The 20670-nt window shown below is 54.5% G+C and overlaps 1 protein-coding gene across 2 annotated transcripts; it reads right to left on the bottom strand.

The window, feature by feature from the left end:
• Positions 1–5073: 5073 nt before the first annotated feature.
• On the bottom strand, positions 5074–19007 carry SUV39H1 (suppressor of variegation 3-9 homolog 1). Of its 2 annotated transcripts, none has more exons than XM_032426714.1 (6): positions 18702–19007; positions 14814–14959; positions 12833–13495; positions 6517–6663; positions 6305–6434; positions 5074–5557 (listed from the first exon to the last, which is right to left on the bottom strand). In XM_032426714.1, the coding sequence occupies exons 1-6, from the start codon at positions 18742–18744 to the stop codon at positions 5424–5426; spliced, it is 1263 nt and encodes a 420-aa protein (XP_032282605.1). In that variant the 5' UTR covers positions 18745–19007; the 3' UTR covers positions 5074–5423. The 2 variants fall into 2 exon arrangements, with proteins under 2 accessions (XP_032282605.1, XP_032282606.1); XM_032426715.1 differs by lacking the exon at positions 18702–19007 and adding an exon at positions 17007–17191.
• Positions 19008–20670: the final 1663 nt, after the last annotated feature.

Raw genomic sequence — 20670 nt, 5'->3', positions numbered from 1 at the left:
TACACACCCCCAATGAACAGACCTCACATCCTTCAACCAACTGAGCCACCCAGGCACCCGGTATCTGATATTTTTATGTGCGTATGTCTCAAGGGATTGAGGTCTATGATCTGTTTGTGGGTATACGTCCCTGGATGCTATTTCTCTGAAATACTCGTGGGTGTCTATCTCTGCTTGTGTGGTTTTTGTTCTGTGAGTATGTCACAGGATGTGAGGTCTGTTCATTGGGGGTGTGTATTTCCTAGAATATAAATTCTCTGATCTGTTTTGTATGTACATCCAGGATGTGAGGTCCCTGATCCGTTTCGGTGTATGTGCCCCACGATTTGAGGTCTCTGATTTCTTTGATGCTCTGTATCCAGCATATTCTCTGAATTATATTTTGAGGTCTATACCCTAAGTCTCATAAGGATTTCTGAATCCTAGATCCGAGGCTTCTGAGCTTTTTCTGGTCTGCATTCCGGGGGTGAGTTCACAGAGCTGTTTGGGTGGCTGTATGGACACTGTGTGACCTCTGAGCTGTGTGGCCCCTGTGTTCAGAATACTGGTCCCTGAGCTCTTTTGGTTTGAGAGTTTCTTGACATGTTTGGGGGATATTTTCGGGTGCAGAGTCTCTTCCTTTTGGGAGGTCTCTGTCCCAGAGTGTGATACATCATACTCATTTGGGATTTGTTCCAGGGTCATGGTCTCTGAGCTTTACATGGGGGGAGGAGGGTGCCCCGCTGGTGAGTTTTCTGAGCTGTTCGGAGGTCTTCACTCCGTGTGTGAAATCTCTCACCTTTGTGACGGTCTGTGCGGAGTATGGTGTCTCTGGACTACTTAGAAGTCTCTCCTCTCAGGTATGAGGTAGCGGGGCTCTTTGGGGTCTGTGACCCTCATATGAGAACTCAGGTGTGTTTGAGTATCTGTGCTCAGCCCCTCCTAACTGTTTTGAGCCCATGTCCCAGCGAATGAGTTCTATGATGTGGGTTTTGTCCTTGGGTGTGATTGATTTATCAGAGCAGTTTCAGGATCTGTTTCGAGTTTAAGGACTTTCTACTGATGTCTTTCTACTTTGGGGGGTCTCTGAGGTGCTTTACCCTCTGTGACCGAGAGTGTGAGCTCTCTGATCTCTGGATCCCTTGGTGTTGAGATTCCTAACTGTTGGGGTGTGTTTCCAAGGGTGAGGTGTAGCTCCTGCTGGGAGAGTCTCATTCCCATGGTATGAGGTCTTGGACTTGTTAGCGGTCTGTTTCCAGGGTTTGAGGTCTCTGAGTGGTTTGGGGTTCTGTTTACTAATGGCATCTCTTGGGTGTTTGTGGGGGGGGGGTCTTTGTCCAGGCTGTTAGGTCTCTGAGCTGGGGGTGGGGGTGCGTTTGTGCCCTAGGGTGTAAGGATTGTTAACTCTGAGCATTTTGGCATGGCATGTCTGATGTGTGAGGTGTCTGGCCGGTTTGTGGGTCTGCTTTCCAGAGGTTAAAAAACTCTCTGAGGGTTTCTTTCCCATAAGGTAGGGAGGTGTTGAGCTGTGTGTGCATATGTCACCAGGATGTGCTGTTTCTGAGCTCTTTGTGGGTCTGCCTCCTGGATTAGAAGTTCTCTGGGTCATTTGAGAGCCTGTGTCCACAACGTGAGATCCCTAAGCTGTTGTGGGACTGTGTCCCAGTTACCGGGTCTCTCCTGTGTTTGTGGCAGACTTTGAACAGAAGGTGAGGTTTCTAGGCTCTTTGGTGATCTGTGTGCATGAGTGTCAGGGGTCTGAAATCTTTCTGGATAGGAGTACAAAGTGGGAGTTCCATAAATGGTTTAGGGGTCTGAGTTCAGGGTGTGATATTTCTGCATCACTTGGAGGTCTGTGGAGAGTCTGAAGATTCTGAGCTGTTTGGCGATGTGAGCCTAGGATATGAGGTTTCTCAACTGTTCGGAGGCTACATCCAGGCTGTGTGATCTGAGTTATTTGTGGTTGGTCTTACAGGGTGTGCCGCCTCTGAGCTACGTAGGGGATTCGTGTCCAGGTTTTCAGGTCTCCGAGCTCTTCTGTGAACCGGAGTGGAAGCCTCGGAGTTGTTTGGGGATGTCTCAGTGCATGAAGGCTCTGAGCTATTGGGGGGACGTCTGTGTCCAGTACGTGACATCTCTGAGCAGGAATCTGTGTCAAGGGTGCAAGATATCTGAGCCGGTTTAGGGCCTGTGTTGCAGTGTATGTGATTTTGGAGCTCTCTAGTATTGTTCAAGGCATGAGGTCTCCGAGTTGGTCTGGTGGTCTGAGAAGAGGGTATGGGGTTTCTGAACTGTCTGTCCATCTTTATTCCAGTTTGTAAGTTCTCTGAGGAATTGTGGGTCTTTATCCCTAGTTGTGAAGCTTTGTGTGTGTGTGGGGGGGGGGGGGTCTGTAATCAGATTTTCAGGTCTCTGAGCTCTTTGGGTGTGTGGGTTACAAAGTGGGAGGTCTCTTAAGTTTGGTAGTCTTTCCTAGGCTGTCCTGACTGTGAACTATTTAGGGGTCTGTGCCAGAAAGTGTGGGGTCACTGAGCTCTATATAGATGGGTTTCCCAGGCTTGGAATTCTCTGAACAGGGTCTGTTTCTGGGCTGTGAGATCTCTATGCTTTTTGGGGTCTGCTTCTAAGACTTGAGTCTCTGAGTTGTTTGTGGCACTCTGCTCTAGGGAGAGGTCTCTGGGATGTTTGGTGCTCTACTTTCCAGGGTGTGTCTGAGCAGTCTGGGGGTCTGTGTCCAAGGTAAGTGGATTCAGAATCATTTAGGGAGCTGTGCTCAGAGTATGAGGTCTCAGTGTTTGGGCAGTCTGTGTCCAGGGTGTCCCATCTCTACTTTTGGGGGTCTGCCCCAGGATATGAGGTCTCCAAACAGTTTGGGAGTTGACGATCAGGGTGTGAAGGCTCCAAATAGCTTGGGTAGCAGTATCCCAGGTTGCGAAGTCTGAGATGTCTGTGCATCTCTAGCCCAGAAAGCTCATTCTCTGATGTGGTTTGGGCTCTGAATCCCAGTGTATGAGGTGACGTTCGAGGTCTTGGCGCCCTTGGGGAGTCTGTCCCATAGTTCCAGTGCAGCCTCTGAGTTAATTGGGGTCTGTGTCCAGGTGCAAGATCTCAGAGCTGCTCGGAGATAGGTATCCCAGGGTGTGCAGTCTGAGAGGTCTAGGGTCAGTATCCGGGTATAATGAGGTCTATGAGCTGTCTGGAAGCCTGTGTCCTAGGTGCCCTGTGACGTCTCTGAGCCAATTAGGATTCTGTCACCTGTGTGTGAGGTCTTCAAAATAGGTATCTGTATCACTGTGTATGAGGTCTCCTGAGCAAAGCAAAGGGCACTGGCTCACACTCCCAACTGAGAGGTGATGAAAACAAGCTTACTGGGAACGTCATCTCTGTTCTCTGCTTTCTACCTTGGCACACGCAGGCACCCAAGAACCACCTGCAGAAAAAGGTTCCCCCAGTACGCAGAGACTTTTCTCTGTGCAGTAGGTAGGCTTTGGGTTCAAGGCCTCGGAGAGCAGGGAGGGTCCAGCTCGAATTATATTTCTGTATTTCTACTGTATTTATTTTTGCTTATGACAAGTGATAACAGTTTGTTCATTTAGACGGCAATAGATTTGGTTTCTTTTTTTAAAATTTATTTATTTGGAAGAGAGAGTGTGCGCCAGTGAGCAGCAGGGAGGGGCAGAGGGGGAACCCCAAGCTGACTCTGCACTGAACACAGAGCCCGACACAGGGCTCCATCTCATGACCCCAAGATCACGACCTGAGTTGAAACCGAGAGTCGGACGCTCAGCCGACTGTGCCACCCAGGTGCCCAGATTTAGTTTGCTCTTTCAGTGCATTGTAAAAAGCAAGCTTATTTTAGGTCACACGATCTATGATGGTGGTGCAAGCGGTTCCTCGTGGCGAGCTGCCTTACCGCCGATGGCTGCGGTCTGAGAACATTCCTGGGCTCCCCAGCACCCACCTTCTCGGGCCCCCACCTACACGAGGTCTTCAATCCCCACACCTTGGTTTGTTCAGTCACTGATTTGTTTTATTGATGCCCACCCCAGGCTGGGTAGGGCCAAGGGATATACAAGAGGAGAATCAGATTCAGTCCATGCCTGAAGGTCAGTCTGGGGGCAGGGAGCACGGACACAGACAGACACACAGACACGCACACAGATCTGGCATCTGGCGGCAGGGCACACAGTCTCACGTAGGGGCACTCTGAGCACAGGTAGTCAGGGAAGGCTTCCTAGAGAAGACCGCACAGGGGAAGCAAGGGGTTAAGGCCGCCATCAGAGCCTGTGCCTTGTGTCTATTGGCGGGCGGGTCCCTTTGAGACCAGTGAACCCAAGGTGAGTGCAGAGGGCCTGGAGGCCAGGGCTGGCAGGCGGCGGGACCTCCCTCTCCCCTTACCATACCCTCCCGGGTAAACCAGGCCTGCCCCCCTGCCCTTCTTGGCCTGTACTTTGCCTTCTGCCACGTGCGCCCTTTCCTGGGGTCCACCTCCATAGCTTCCAAGGCTTCCCTGAGACAATCCACGTGGATCAGGTGCCCTGCCCAGTGCCTGGCACCTCATCAATGCACATTTTTGTCCTAAGTGCTTATCTACAGCCTAGCTAGGTCTTGGTTCCAGCTCACAGAAGTCCCAGCAGTCGTCACGGCCCAGGTCAGGGCTCCCAGCACCCTCCACACTGTCAAGAGCCCCGGGTGCCTTCCGATACGCACTCCGGAGGCCGACTTGAGAGCCCGCCCACCGTCAGGGCTGGCAAAGTCGGGCCTGCCCGCCTCACTAGTCAGTGGGCCATGGGCGCCCACCCCTCCTCCAGCAGCATGGGCGTGTCCACTTCTCGGATGCGCAACCCTGAAGAAGAGATCCTCTGGCTCTTAGGCCCAACACTAGCTGGCACAGGAGCAGAAACCAGCCCCAGCCCCAGCCCCAGCTCCGGGGATCCCCTTTCTTTCACTTGCACAAAGTTTCTGTGGCAGGGGAAACAGGAGGGCTGGGAACTCGGGGCTCTGAGGTCAGCCTGCCCTGGGGCTGCTTCCCCACACCCTCAGGGCAGTAGGAAGAGGGCCTGCAACAGACCCCTCAAGCTCCAGGCAGAAGCAGGTGCAAAAATAAACATCCTTCCGTTCTGGGGCCAGGCTGGGGCTCACCCCTCGGACCTCCTTGATAGGCCATGAATCTCAACCGCAGAAAGTCCTGGTGGTGAAAAATTACTTCTGAAGGTGGGTGGGGGTTTGTAAGTGCAACCCACAGATGGGGCTGGGATGGGGAAAGGGGACTCCTAGAGTCGGTCAGTCCTCCCCGCAACCCCACATCCCCAAGCACGGGGCAGGTGGGGGTAGGTAGAGGCAGGAGGCCCTGGCAGTCATTCCTCAACAGGAGGGCAGCGGTGGGTGGGTGGAGCGGGCGGCTTTAGGCCCCCACTGGCAGTCTGGCCTCAGACTTCAAAGGGCTAGAAGAGGTATTTGCGGCAGGATTCAGTCCCACACTTGCATTCAATACGGACCCGCTTCTTGGGGGAGCCAGGGAGCCCGGCCAGGCCAAAGTTGGAGTCCATGCGGGTGCTCTCCATGTCCACGGGGTCCACTGTGGATTCACAGCCAGGGAGGGTGGGGGGGGGGAGGAGGGGACTTGTTAGAAGGCCAAGGTGAAGTGTCCCACTGCCCTTTTCACCATGAGACCCAGGAATCTTGGGTGCTGGGAGCACATCTGGGATTTGGGTCAGGAGGGAGTTGTGGGGTTGGTGGTTTAGAGATAAGGCCAGGGCTCAGCACTGGAGGGATGTTCAGGTGTTGGAAAGATGGCCAGGGGTTGGGGGTTTTGGAGAGAGGCAGGGTACTGTCAGGAGAAAGGCCAAATCAGAAGTCAGGAATGGTCACCTACACATCCAGAGGGGCACCTGAACCCTCCTGTCAAGGATCCCCCCCTTGAGTGTCTCGGAGGTGGTTAGTCTGTCAAGAAGGGGACTGGTTGGAGGCCACAAGAGTGTCTGGACACTTGGAATGAGCCAGGCCAAGTGGGTTACGAGTGGGGAGGATTGGGGGCACTGGGGAAATTCAGATGAATCAGGAGGAGTGTCTTAACTCTTAAGCCAAACACCCTCCCCCAGGAGTCTTGGGAGAAGTCTGCAGGAGTATCTCAGGGGTGGGGTTCAGGGGTTGGAAATGAGGGGACCCCTAAGTGGTAGGCAGAGGTCCAGGAGTCCAGATGGGACACTAAAGTCAGGAAGGGCCTCTTAAAGCTCCTCGGGGAGGGGTCTTCGTGTCCCCGGGGAGGGGTCTTCGTGTCCCATGTCACTGTGTGCCCCTGCCCCCAGTCCCTTGCCACCCCCACCTTGCATGTTGTAATCAAAGGTGAGCTCCTCGCCTGCCCGGATGGTTCTTGTGGCAAAGAAAGCGATGCGGGGCAGTCGCTCATCAAGGTTGTCTATGAAGACGTTGTACACCTGGAGGTTGGGGTCACACTAGGCGAGAAAGAACAGCGGGAGGGTGAGGAGGGGCCCCAGCCTGCTCCTCCCGACCCCCGCCCGCCTGTTGGGTACCCACACTGTGGTTGACAAAATGGGAGATGTTGCCGTAATAGGCGGCATCCACGGTGTACACGTCCTCCACGTAGTCCAGGTCGAAGAGGTAGGTGGCGCCCTGGCGGTCGTAGATCTGGCCCCGCCGCTCCGCCTCCTCTGAGGTAATGATCTGGGGAAAGGGCCGTGAGAGAGGGGAGAACGGCCAAGAAGGCTCATGAAAACCAGCAGAGTTCCTGACCCCCCCCCCCCCGCCCTCCTCCCCTGGGCCGGGAGAACAGATGAGCAGAGCTGGGGCTGGTTCAGCAGGGTTAGCAGGTGTGGACACATGGGGGCTGCGATGCAGAGGGTCTGTCAGCACCGAGAAGGGGGCTGGGCCTCAGCTGCCCGCCACCCACCCCTCCTCAGGCCTCTGGAGGGCATGGCGTCTCTCACTGGTACCCCGGAAGCCGGCCACAAGGTCCAGTAGTGAGAGAGACCCATATGAGACACGGAGAGGAGCTCAAGGGCAAGAAAAGGACCCAGGGCTCACAGAGAGCAGTGGGTGTTTGGGGGACGGAGAGGCTGCAAAGCGGCCTGAGGCAGCGCGGGCATGAGGGCATGGAGAGGAGAAAGCGGCCTGGACCGGTGGGAAAGGGAGATGGAATGAAGGGGAGAGAGACTCAGACAAGTGAGCTGGACGCAGAGACTTAGAAACGGACAGAATCTTAGTATGAAAGACCCTGGTCCTTGGGGCGCCTGGGTGGCTCAGTCATTAAGCGTCTGCGTTCGGCTCAGGTCATGATCCCGGGATCCTGGGATCAAGCCCCGCATCGGGCTCCCTGCTCAGCGGGAAGCCTGCTTCTCCCTCTCCCACTCCCCCCTGCTTGTGTTCCCTCTCTCGCTGTCTCTGTCAAATAAATAAATAAAATCTTTAAAAAAAAAGAAAAAGAAAAGAAAGACCCTGGTCCAGAGAGCTCAAGACCCTTGTGGAGAGTCTGAGATGGCAAGAACGAAGCTAAGGCCAAAATCTCAGAGGGTGAAAGAAAGGAGGCAAGAGCACGGGTGAGCGCTCTCCCAAGGCCCTGATGCCACCTGGTGCCAGCAACCGGGGTCTAAGATAGCAGCAGACCTCTCCTCCTGCCCGGCTGGGTCCCTGGCTATCCTAGAAAGCCCCCGCCTCTCCGCCCCTCATGTCCCCTCTTCCCCCTGGGCCACCACCACAGCCTTCTGGTAATCCCGCAGCAGAGCCAACCATGCCCTGCTCTGGGGGATGGTCCCCTGGGACCCAAGACTGCCCCCTCCTCAGCCGAGGGCTGCCTCCAGCCCGGGGCAGATCTCCTTCTCCACTCCTGGGCTTCCTGCTACCTCTGCCCACCCCTCGAGAGACAAGCGCCCGCACAGCACAAAGCAGGAACGCCCAAGTACCCTTTATCTTCACTCTGCTGCCCAGCCCAGTGACCTATCCTCTGTCCCGCGGTGGTCCTCGAGGCAACTCGAACACTCTGCCCCCCCCACACCCTTTCTTCCCTCTCCTTTCGTCAGAGACCCACTGGCCACCACCACCCCTGCCACACGACGCAAGCCCAGACCTGCCCTGGCTTCCTGGCTCACTCACCCTCACGCCAGCCACGACCACCCTCCACTTCCTCCATCCTGGACGGCCACGCTGGAGTTCTCGCCGTCTCCTCCCTGCCTCTTACACCAGCACCTCCGGCCTCTGCTCCCGGCCAAATCCTCATCAGCGCCCTGAGAAGACCAAGGTCTGCCCCTTGGGCCACACGGCTGACTGCCCTGCACTCCAGCTCCATTCCGAGGAACCTGGCTCGCCCACGCTCCAAATGTGCACTTCTTCATTCACTTGTTGATTTCGTGGGTTTTTAGGAGGCCTACCCTGTGCCTGGTCCCAGCACTCGGGCCCGCGTCTGCAGGGGGGTGCCCACTGCAGTCCCAGTTGGGTGGGTCAGGGGAGACAACAGGAACCAGGCTTGGCCCTGGCCCTCCGGGGTCACAGTTTGGTGAAAGAGAGACGGACTCAGATGCCCGCAGCGCAAGATGCTGATTAGGAAACCCAGTGCTTCGGGGTCCCAGGGCAGGAGAAAAGCAATACGGCATCTAAAGCAAGCTACAGGTCACAAAAGGGCTTTGACACCAGTGTCTCCCGAGGGACACAACAGGAGCCGCAGAAGTGTTCCGAGGAGGAGTACATCAAGGTCAGTCTCCGTCCACCTCCCGAGAACACACGCTCCTTGTGGAGTCGGCACAACGGCTGTTACTTCTCTGCCGCCTTCCTGGGCCTCCCAACCCCCGGTGGCCGTGCGGAGGCTGCCGCCTCCCCGAAGCTCTCCAAAGGCCTGGGACTGAAGGGCAGCCTCCGCTGGCTCGCGAGCCTGCTGGGTGGTGTCTGAGCCAGCTTTTTCCTTTCCACATCCTCCCGGTCTCCATCTTCCCACCTGTTCTGCCTCTACCTGCTTCCCAAGTCTCACCGAGAGTGAGTCCCACGGGGAGCCGTCCAGGGCACAAACGGCTCCTTCTCCAGTCTTCTTCCCAGGCCCACTCGGTAAGGGCAGCTCTACCCTGAAAACTCGGGAACAGAGCAGGCCACGTCCCTGCTCCCTAGCAGCTCTCCAGAATGACTGGGGAAGACAGATAGGCTAGAAGCTGGCAGCCTGGAAAGGGTGTTGACAGTGAACAGGACCCAGAAGACTCCGGAGTCCAGCCACTGCCCTGCCCCCATCTGGATAGGGGATCCTGAATGTTCTCTCCTTCTGCCTACTGCCTCGGCCAACAAAACAAAAACAAAACAAAAAAACCCTCCACCAGGTCTGGAAGCACACCAGTTTTAGACACTTGGGCCTTTTTTTACCCACTGTTAGCTTGGTGACTCTGAGGCACGTTACTCTCTCTGAGCCTCGGCTCTCGTCTGTAGAATGGGGATGACCACGACGGTAACACCGACCTGACGGGGGCTGCTGTCAAGCTCCAGCGCGATCAGGGACGGGAACGATGTTTCTGTTCTTGACACTGAGCACTGTTAGGAATGGTTATGAGTACCAGTCCTATCCCAGTCGGACACGCTCCCTTATTTTTATGTGCCCTTTCCCGAGAAAGGAAATACTGCTAATTAAATGATGACGTACCGTCATTTAAACTAATTGAGGTGCACCTTCATTTCGGGGTTGGTAAAATATGAAGCAAATGCAGGTCTTAGATTGGATAAGCTAGGCTGTTGTTCTCTGCTGGGCGAGGGTGGATGTTCTGATGGAACGTGGAAGGGTCCAAAGGAGAGGACGGGCAGCTCGCGTGGAGGGACCACTGGTGCAGAGGTGGGAGGGCACATGTCGTGTCCAGATCGTAGGATAGCTTGGCGACCAGATATGGGGTGCTTGCCCTCGATTATGGGACACCAGGTAGGGTTTGGGACAGCACCACGTAACCGAGTAAATGAATACTCCTATAATGAAATCTATGAATATGCACCCCAAGTGGGATAACTAGGCTACAAATCAGGCCCAGATCAGGTCTGGCTGGGTTTTCTGGCCAGATGGGCTGCCAAAGACTTTGGGTTTCCTGACTTGTAGACTGTAACGGCTGACATCTATTGAAGACGTGCTGTTCAAGTGCTTCTTCCAAGTGCTTCACACATCATAACTCATTTAATTCTTCTAACAAGTGAATGATGCGGGTACTATTACCATTCCCATTGTACAGATTGGGAAACTGAGACACAAAAAGGGCAAGTGCCTGCCGCTCAGTGGTGGGAGCTCGGCTCCAACCTCGTGACCATCTGGCTCTGCTGCCTCCTCACAGGGGACGCACGAAGAGGAGTTTGGCTTTGGCAGCGTTTGGGGACCTATGGTGCCATCAGGAGGCCCCACGGGTCTGAGAGTGTCAGAACTGGGCCTGGAAGTCACAGAACGTGGCACGAAGGAGGCCAAGAAATAGCTTAAGGAGAGTGTTTGTGGAGCGGGCAGAGGGGGGACAGGGCTGAGAAGCCCTGAAAGCCCCAATGTTTTTACAGCATGGAACAGGACAGACACTAAGGAAGATCAGCCAGAACAGCACCCTGACCAGGGGACTCTGGAGTACTCGGGGGCTGCAGACTCTCCCTCCTCTTCACCTGTCAGGATCCTCGGTGTTGTAAAGAGCTTTTCCTCAAGATTGTCAGTACAGTGAGGCTGGAGACACTCCCTTCTCCCGGACTTCCTCTAGAACTGGTGGCTCCTGTGGGGGCTGGACACCTCCAGACTGTCGGGCTCTGGAGTGTGCACATGTCCTCCTTCAGACTGGTGACACCCCTCTAGGCTGTTAACATCTCCTGCACTGTTAGCATCCCTTGGAGGTCTGGATACCTCCCCCCCTGAGTGTCAGGACACTGGGGGTGTGGACACTTTCTCCAGGCTGTTGGAGTTCTCTTAGGTGTAGACGTGATCTCCTTCAGACTGTCCCGATCCCTCGGGGGTGAGGATGCTGCTTTTTCCTGTCAGGACAGTGTGGGTGTAGACACTTCCTAAGTTGGACTGCCAGGGTCCTGTGAAGTGTGGAGAGCTCGCTCTTCTCCTCCAGGTCACTCTGGGACGGAGACACCTCTTCCCACAAATTGTCAGGCCCCCTGCCCAGACTGTCAGGAACCCTCTGGGGTATGGCCACCTACTCCCTCCTCCAGACTGGCAGGTCCTTCGACGTGTGGACACTTCTTCCACCAGACCGTCGAGATTATCTGAGTGTGGACTTCTCGTCTAGACTGTCAAGGTGTGGACTGCTCCGCCTCTACAACATCTCTGCCCCCTGGGGCTATGACCCTCTCTGCTTTATGGTTCATTATTGGGAGCCTCTCTTCTCCATCAGTGTCATTACTACAGTGTGAACACCTTCAGGTATGTGTCCCTTAGGCCAATTTCTGTCACTTCCCAACCATATCACACCCCTAAGAGACTGCTAAGAAATACAAAGGTATCTGGGGTTATCACCATGACAACACACTCACGGATCTAACTGGTCAAGGTCCAGGGATGTTAATTGTTCCCCAATGCGTGAGACAGTCCTACATAAAAAGAACTGCTCCACCCCAAATGCACACCACGTCCTACCTTAGAACATGACACTTGCTGTTACAGACACTTGCGGGTTATTCACACACATACTCCTTTTGTTTTCCACCTAGGCGCATGGCTGAGTCACACTTCCCAGCCTCCCTCGCACCACGGTGAGGCCAGTGACGCGGTACCAGCCAGTCAGTGTGGGCAGAAGTGATGGGCACTGTGTCCTAGCCTGGCCCATGAGCAATCTCCCCTTCCACCCTGATTCTCGGCCCACTTGCCAGCGATGCAGAGTGAGGATCAGGGGGCGGCTCTGAGGCACAGCAAAGGCTCAAGAGGGAAGGAGCCTAGGTGGCCACGCCACTGGATGCAAGGACACTACCCAAATACCCGTGCTGGACTGACACAGGAGTGAAGAGACTTCGAATGTGTGAAGCCACTAAGATTTGGGGGTTATGTGGTATGGCAGCTAGCCTGCCTAGTACAGCTGACCCTTGAACAACACAGGTTTGAACTAGGTGGGCCCACTTACAGGCAGATTTTTTTCGATAAATACAGTATAGTACTGTGTTATTTTCTCTTCCTCATGACTGTCTTAACATTTTCTTTTCTCTAGCTGACTTCACCGTAAGAATACATTATCTAATACATACAACATATAAAGTATGTATCAATCCACTGTTTATGTCATCGGTAAGGTCAACAGTAGGCTACTAGTAGTTGCTAAGTTTCTGGGGAGTCAGAAGTTACAGGCCGATCTGACTACGCGGGGTCGGTGCCCCTAACTACCGCCCCCTCACCATGTTGTTCCAGGGTCAACTGTATACCTGGCCTGTCCCCAGCGTCCTGCAAGTCTGGAGGAAGAGGCAGCCAACGTAAGGCATGTCTACGTCCTACTCCAGAGTGTTCGTGTTCCGAGTAGTAAAAGGCGCTCCTCCTGGTCAGACACTGCTTGGTGGTAAGCTGAACCCTTGCGAAATGAGAAGTGGAGCCTTTCCGGGTGACGCAACCCTATGCTGAAGCACATGGCCTGATAAAAGGAACTCTGCCTGCATTTCGGTTCCCGCCTCCCTCTTTGCCAGGTACCCTTAAGAGGGCAACCCAGTCCAGAAGTATTTCGCTGCGCTTTCAACTACCAGCTGGAAACGCACGCCCCTGCCAGGATGTCCCTGTCACACTCAGGCCAACTGCCCCCCACCTTTCCCCGGACAGGAAAAGCAGGGAAGCTGCAGGCACACAGTGAGGCGAGCTGGGCGCACGCGGTGGGAGCACGTGGCCGGAAGAGCTGCCCGCGTGCGCACACGTCGGGGCCCGGCTCCCTACCTCTCCCACGTACTCCATGACGAAGCTGTTCTTGCGGATCTTCTCCAGCGTGCGGACGCCCCAGCCGCGCCCGTCGTCCGTGCGGAAGATGCAGAGGTCATAGCGGATGCCCTTCTGCACCACGCGGTTGGGGCAGTCATAGCCGCAGCGGCAGCGGGAGTTGCACTCGTAGATGGGCAGGCCGGCGCGCAGCCGCACCTGACCCTGGTCGTTGTAGGCAAACTTGTGCAGGGACGCCCCGGGGCAGCAGCCTCCAGCGGGGGCCCACAGACAGTCCTGGCACTCGCAGCCCACCGCCACCTGGTTGAGGGTGATGCCCTCACCCACACGGTACTCGTTGATGTATACGAAAGCCCGCGGGGGGCCGTCCAGGTCCACCTCGTTCTCCACGGTGATGCGTCCCAGGTGGCTGCGCTTGGCATTGAGCTCCTGCTCCCAGCGCCGGAGCGCCCGCCTCTGCTTGGCCTTCTGTACCAGGTAGTTGGCCAAGCTCGGGTCCAGGTGCCGGGGGGGCTTTGACCGGTGGTGCCGCCGCAGCAGCTCCCTTTCTAAGTCCTTGTGGAACTGCTTGAGAATGCGCACGCACTTGAGATTCTGCCGTGGCTCCCAGGTGCTCTCTGAGTCTGGGTATCCACGCCATTTTACCAGGTAATACTCTTGTTCCTGTTGGGGGGACCAGGGGACGGGGGCACCGTAAGTGGCCATACCCTTGGCCCAGCCCCTGTGGGACTTCCATCCCAAAGCTGGTGGATCAGACCCAAACCACTCCCGGCGCTTTTTCTGGAATGACTCTATGCGGTGGTTACAAAGCGCGGGCTCTAGCCTGAGGATCCCTAGGTTCAAATCCCACACTCCCCGCTACCACTGTCCAAATTCCAAGTTTTAATCTAATCTACTCCCTCCTATCTTCCCTCTCATCAGCCCCCTCCTCCTAGCTGTTCAGGCCCCAACCCTCGGGAGTCACAACTTTCTTAGTCCCCACATCCACCCTCAGCAACTCCTGTCAGCCTCACCTTCAAACTACATCCAGAATCCAACAACTTCAAACCAACGTCATTGCCACCCCCATCATCGCTCGCCTGAATTAGAAGGTAGGAGGCCTCCTCACCAGTCTCCCCAGTCCCACCCTTGCCCCCTATAGTCTGTTCTCCACTCAGGCAGCAGAGGGCTATTTTCTTGCAGAGAGCAGCTAGAGGATACTATTTAACCACACGGATTCTACAGGTAGACACACTGTGTACAAATTCTGGATCTGCAGCTCCTTGGCCAGGTGGCCTTCGCAAGTTATTTAACTTTGCTGCCCCTCAGTTTCCTCATCTATAAATAAGAAAAAAAAAGCTGACATTTTTCTAGCATTCCGTACGTAGCAGGTACTGTTCTAAGTAACTTCAATGTTTTATTAACTAATTTAACCCTCACAACTCTGTATGAGCTAGATACTACTAGTCATCTCCATTTTACAGATGAAGAAAATGAACCACAGAGAATGTGGGTAAGTATCCCAGGGCTACAGGGCCAAAATTTGAACCCAACCATACTGGTTCTAGTATGTTCTCTTTATCCTGCTGTTGCCTCCTCTGGCAATGGTAACAGTTCCCATTTCACAGTGTTGCTGGGGGGATTAAATGAGTTTCTGAGAGGAAGTGCCCAGCACACTGAAAGTGCTCAATAATTGCTAGCTATCATCCGCTCCCTTCCTGGGCTCAGCACCTCAATCTTTGCAACTGGTCTGTATTCCTATGGAGGTGGGAAGAGAGACTTATTTGGGGATTCATTCTGGCTCCTACCCCCCTGAGAAAGCACCTTGTTTCCTCACCTGCAAAATGAGGATGATAAGAAGTCCTACTAAACCTAATTTTTTAAGATTAGAGGAGAAAATTCCCTTTGGAAACAGATGCAGGCAGTGGGGGTGGGGGCAAAGGGGCAGTAAGCCATCTTCCTTGAGACACCCCTGCCCTGGCCAAGGTCACCCCAGACTCACGCGGATCTTCTTGTAATCACACAGGTACTCGACTTCAAAGTCATAGAGATTCCTCTTGGAGATGCCGAGGGCAGGGCAGGAGAGCTTGGCCAGGCGGCACAGGTCCTGTAGCTGATTCCAAGAAGACTTGCAACACACACTGCAGCCTAGAACAAGGAGGGCAGAAAGAACTTAATGGGCATCCTGGCAAAGCCATGGGTCAAAGGGGACCCCAAATCCTCTCTGAGACTTCCAAAGGACTGCCTCAGAGTCAGTGAGATTTAATCCACAGGCCTTCCCAATGCTGAGACCCTTCTACAACAAAAATGTGCCACTTCTTCAACCCCAGTGCTCATTCCAAGGCTACCCCTGGAGCAGTAGACCTCAAAGTGGGATCTGCTGGATGGATTATCCTAAAGGAATCTATTCCCAGAGCTTCCAACTCCCTCCATACTATTCCTAAAACTGCCCGCAAACGGGCCTAGGGTTCAGGACCTAATCATCCCTCTCCCCACTTTGCAAAATAAAGAGAACAAACCCCCCCATCTCAGTAGGGTGCATTGCCCCAGGGGAACTGGTGGGGATGGGATTACAACCTGTAGGCACCAAACAAAGGCTTAACTGGAAAGACTGGTCCGGAATCCCTTATCTGAAACTCCTGGGGCTAGTTGTGTTTAGGAATTCAAATTTTTTTTTTTTTTAATTTTTACAAGTGTAGTTCTAGGTATGCCCCAGACACTACCTGACACCCCCAGTGTGGTCAGGGGCATCAAGCCATAATCAAACACATTAATAATTCTGCAGCAAAATCTGAATTTTTACATTAAATAGGAGAAATAAAGAGGCAAGATAGTCCCACCTTATAATCTAGTTTTGCCACTGAATGGTGCCAAACTTAAGTTTTCAGAATTAGGAAGAAGAGACTGTGGAATGGTATTAGATTTCAGGAAGCTTCCTTGAATGATTAGCCTGGGTGCCTTAAACCTGCAAGGTATATTTTTTCACACTGCATTTTGGCTGTCTCATCTACATGTCTGTGAAGGGTAAAGCCCACCCAAAGGAGTATGCTCTGAATTCAGGAACCGGCAAAACAGCATAGGTTAATGACGATTCTTAAATATACCTGGAATGTTTCTGGGGCTATCAGAAATTTTCAAGATGCGGATTTTTTTAAAAAGAATTCTGATTCAAGGCACAATGTGCTTTAGAAGCCATTTTATCAAATCATTCCATAGAACACTCATTCCAAATGCAGTCAGTCCTCATCCTATCTTTAATATTTCCTACCTCCCATTACAAAAATCAAACATTGGAACTCATAATGATATACTCTAGACGTCAACCTGAAAACGTACAAGAGCTTTGCAGAATTATTTCGTGTGCACAACCCCCCCCCCCTCCACTTAGGCAGGCCTAGTGGAGACTCAGCCTGTGCCCACGCTTTCCTCTCCCTATGATGCCTCTCCCTTTCAAACCCCTTAACTTGCATTCGAAACCCACTGAAGTGGTCCCAACTAACCTCTCCAGCTGCTGGCTCCGCACTGACCACAGGTGGATTCCTACCCCTCAGAGGTCCCCCTCACACTGTGGAGCCCATCCTCCCCGCAGCTTTTCTCACCCAGAGGAGCCCACCCTCCCCAACATACTGGAAAAGTCACCCCACTTCCCCTGCACACGAGGGAGTCCAGCTCTCCTATTAGAGAAGCCCCTTTCCCCTCTTCCCAGGGGAGTCTTCTCTACAGCAAACCCTTTCCCCATCACGCGGAAAGGAGGTACCCTCACCCTGAAGAGTCCTCTGTCCCCCCACTCTGAAAAGAGGTCCGTCCCCTTCCCTTCCCTCCCCTTCCGGCGTCTCGCGTGGACACCAACCGGGTAACGGTCACCGGCGGCCGATTTTCCCGCGCGCGGGCGCGGCCTCCCCGACAAGCCCCCGCGCGTGCGCGCGCCGACTGGTCGCGATCAGAGGCGCGCGCCCCCCTCCCGCGTCCCCACTTAGCCCCGCGCCCGCCGCGTTCCGAGGCACGCGCCCCCTCCCCTCAGCCCCGCCCAGCCCCGCGCGCCAGGCCCGGGCTCCCTGAGCCCCATCCTTTCCGCGCCAGGCTTCCGGCTCCCGGCTCCGTGGCCTCGGACGCCGGGGCCCCGAGCCCTCAACGCCACCCCTCCAGCCCACCCGGCCCGGCCAGCAGGCCCGCGCCGCTGCCGCCACTGCTTCACCTTTTAAATTTTCCGCCATCTTTCCCCACGGCTAACGACATTCGGGCCTAACCGGCCTCGCGAGAAGAGAGCTCGCGCGGGCGTGGCCGAGAACGCGCAGCCTATTGGCCGCGCGGCGCCGCGAGCAGCGCCCGCGCGGACCAACCGGCGAGCCGTGACCGGACCCCTCCCCGCCACCCCGCTCGGTCCCGAAGGCGGATGCTCGCCAGCGCTTTCCCAGAGTGCGTCTGGGCGGCGGCGGCGGAGGCAACTAAGGTTGCCGGAGGCCCTGCCCGTCCGCCGGTCTGTCTGTCACGCTGTCAGCCAATCACGTTGTCAGCCAGCCGCACGGGGGATTCTCCGTCCTGTCAGACCCCCAATTACCACCGTCAGTCAGTCGTCACCACATTTTAACCCCAAGCAGACCGTGACTCCCAAGATGGGACCGTCGCCACGTACAGCTGCTCAGCCGGTCCCCAGACTCAAATCAGACAATGGGTCCGTCACCACAGACGACTGTTTAGTCAGACCCCGACCCCCCCGCCCCGCCGATTCACACTGTCTGCCAGTCAACAGCGGCACCCATTCGAGCCTCGGGCCAGCTGCGAGTCTCTCAAGGCAGCCAGACGGCGCTAACAGCTACACTGTTAGCCAGCCTGTCACTGCCTCCGGCGGCCCCTTTTGCACACAGCCAGTCAAGCAGCCCGTCTCTCCGTGTACTCTTGCTCCGGGGGCAGCTCCGAAAGCCCCAGGGGAAACCGTCTCACAGCCACCAGCCGTGGCCTCAGGTGGGCCGTGATTAGGTCGGGACGGGCTGTCATTGTCAGCATCTAATGTCGCCCTCCCGGGCAGACATTCTAGCCACTGCTAGTTGGGCGAGCTTTAATTCCCTCCGGTGACTCCTCATTCACGCCCTCATCAGGCAGTTACTCCCTCACGGAAGCCTCCACGCCACCTGACAGTGGGTCAGCGGTCTGTCACTTCTCAGGGGAGGCATGCCCACCACTGGTCAGTCAGCCAGTCAGTCTCCTCTGACCCAGGCGGGCCCTCAGGGCCGCTGTGGTTCCAACCTGGTACGGCCATCCAGCCAGGTGGCTACACTGATTATTTCGATGGGTCAGCTGGCCTGTGACTCGTTCACTGCCCTTCATCGTATTGTCAACCCCCCAGGCAGCCATTCTCAGCGTCTGACGGGCCACACGGTCTGGGTGGAGAGTCACTCACCAGATACAGTTGCTTATCAGGCAGTGACAGATCTGGCCATCAGTCAGCCTGAAATCCCCTCAGGGTAGCCCTCCTTTACGCACCACCGGACCGCGGCGTCACATCCAGACACACTCCCTCAGGCCAGACGTGACTCCCAGCAATCGTCAGCCATTCACAACATCCCGCCCCCCAGGCGGGCAGCAACAGCCCGGGCCATCAGTCAGCCAGCCTGTCAGTCCCTCAGGAGGCTGCCTGTCTTCCACGCTCTCAGACCACCAGCCCCAGCCGGTCCTAGGCCGGCATGATTTCGTTAGATATTTAGTACCTTGCAGCATCAGAAATTGCACCGTCCGTTCCTCAAACTGCCCCCCCCCCCTGTGGGTCCGTGAGTTATGTAGGCAACCAAATGATTATACAGTTAAGCAAATGGTTGTTCGGTCGGCCTGCCAGTCTAGCTGTGAGCTAGTTGGGAGAAATGGCCAGTCTGAAGTTCCCGCAGCCCCTGCTTACCGTGAGTGGAACAGCCAGCAGCATGCGCCCCACCACGCATCATCTTCCCTCTCTTTTTCCTTCTAGAACACGGTCAGATGCTGGTCCTCACATGCTCTCAGTCTCCCCGGACAGGCAGAACCCTCCTATTCCCAGAAGTCCAGTCCAACTCGTAAGAATGGCTTAAGGCATGACTGAATCTGGAGGGGGTCATATGGGGGTCTGTGGGTGTTGGGCAAACATCCCTTTGTTACTTTACCAGCAAAAGATAGGTTTATTCAGGAACGGCTGAGAATTGCAATGCAGGACAAGCAAGCTATGGCAAAACCATATGCAAGTCCAATAAACAAAGGAGAGGAACATTATGTTATGGAGGAGGAAGTTGGGAGGGGTTGTTTGCAACAAAACTCTGTTGGAGAAAAGCAAGAGTTCATAGCCATGATGGTTTCTCAGTGGCTGAGCGGCAGGTGTAGTTAATGTCTTATAGGAGCTACGATGTATATCTTTCCCTCGTGGGGGGCTTGTAATTGACCATTCTTTCCTACTGAGATACTTCTGTTGGGTCTGTAATTGATACTTTTTGCTCTAATTGACATCGAGCAGTAGGTTTCCTCTACCAGCCTCCCCTTCTAGCACCCTGAGCCCATTTTAGTAAGGTTTCCCTTTATTAATTTTCATACTGTGGTCCTCCCCAAACAGTATATATAACAGTATATATAATGCAGTGGGTAAAGGCTTGGGTCTTGGAGCCTAGCTACCCCGGTTCAAATCCCAGCTCCACCGTTTACTAAATTGTGTGACCTCAGGCAGTTTCTTCATCTGTAAAACCTCGGATGAGTGACCTTGGGGAGGGCATCTCCCACTTGTGTGGAAATGAATCTTTCTGGACTAGCACCTGTCCAGGAGACCTCAAAAGTAAGAGGCCACCCTGTTATTCTTGTGTCCCACTCCCAGCCGCTTGTCTGTTGATTTCAGCATTAATTTAGTGCCAAGTCTATATTGCCTTGCCCAGTGCTGGGGCCAATATAAGGTCTTATCCATTCCGAGCTGTACATGTTTGACCTGTTTTTAATGTAAACCTCGTACTCGAGTGTACCACACATACAGAATGAAAGCACTGACCATGGGTGATCGGCGTCACGAGTTTTCACAAGCAAACATACACATGGAACCAGAACGCAGGTTAAAGGAACATCCCCAGCCAGATTCCAGGAATACTTAAATCTGTAACATCTCTGAAATCTGGCCGCATCCCCCAGGCACTGCTGAGTCATAATTTAATTCGCAGTACTTTTTTGTCTTTCTTGGTGATACATACAATGATGGTGCATTTTATGATCAAGGGTGACTCCGGACCAGTCAGTAGTAGGAAGAACAACAACAGCAGTATCTAATGTTTGTAGATGCCTCAAGGAGCCCGGCACTTTGCAGACACTCGAATTCTCTCCGCAACCCCGCAAAGTATGCATTTTTAGTCTCAGTTTAAAGATCGAGAAAACTGAGGCCCAGAAAGGTCAAGCCACTTGTCCACGGTCAATTCTTTTCCGCCAAGCCCGTGCCTGCCGTAGGCAGCGCTCCTGGGGATTCAGAGGTTGTGTAATATAAGGTCTTCTCCAGGACCCCCCTACTGAGGGGGTCCCAAGACACCCTGATTTCTGGGGTTTCCTAGCAGGGAGTGGGGAGGCAGGTGAGTGATAATGACAGGCCCTTCCTAGACTCAGCTCACCCCTGGCGACCTGGCCAAAGTGGGGTGGGGAGTGGAAGGTGAAGAACAATGAAAGAGTTAAAAGGAACCCGAGACTCCCTCCTTCTTCTGCTTCTGTGGCTACAGGGGAATTCTTTTTTTTTTTTTTTTTTTTTAAGATTTTATTTATTTACGTGACAGAGAGAGACACAGCGAGAGAGGGAACACAAGCAGGGGGAGTAGGAGAGGGAGAAGCAGGCGGAGTGGGAGAGGGAGAAGCAGGCGGAGTGGGAGAGGGAGAAGCAG

The sequence above is a fragment of the Phoca vitulina genome, unplaced genomic scaffold (genome assembly GCF_004348235.1).
Source record: "Phoca vitulina isolate PV1807 unplaced genomic scaffold, GSC_HSeal_1.0 scaffold35, whole genome shotgun sequence".
Classification (NCBI taxonomy): domain Eukaryota; kingdom Metazoa; phylum Chordata; class Mammalia; order Carnivora; family Phocidae; genus Phoca; species Phoca vitulina.
This window is presented reverse-complemented; position numbering and strand designations above follow the sequence as displayed.

What these genes read in the sequence shown, in the direction of transcription:
- SUV39H1 (XM_032426714.1), bottom strand. Translation starts at nt 18,744, where the DNA reads ATGATGCGTGGTGGGGCGCATGCTGCTGGCTGTTCCACTCACG. An exon ending in TGCTGGCTGTTCCACTCACG is followed by an intron (nt 14,960 to 18,701) that starts GTAAGCAGGGGC and finishes TCCTTGTTCTAG; the next exon opens with GCTGCAGTGTGTGTTGCAAG. An exon ending in CCCATTTTGTCAACCACAGT is followed by an intron (nt 6,435 to 6,516) that starts GTGGGTACCCAA and finishes TTTCTCGCCTAG; the next exon opens with TGTGACCCCAACCTCCAGGT.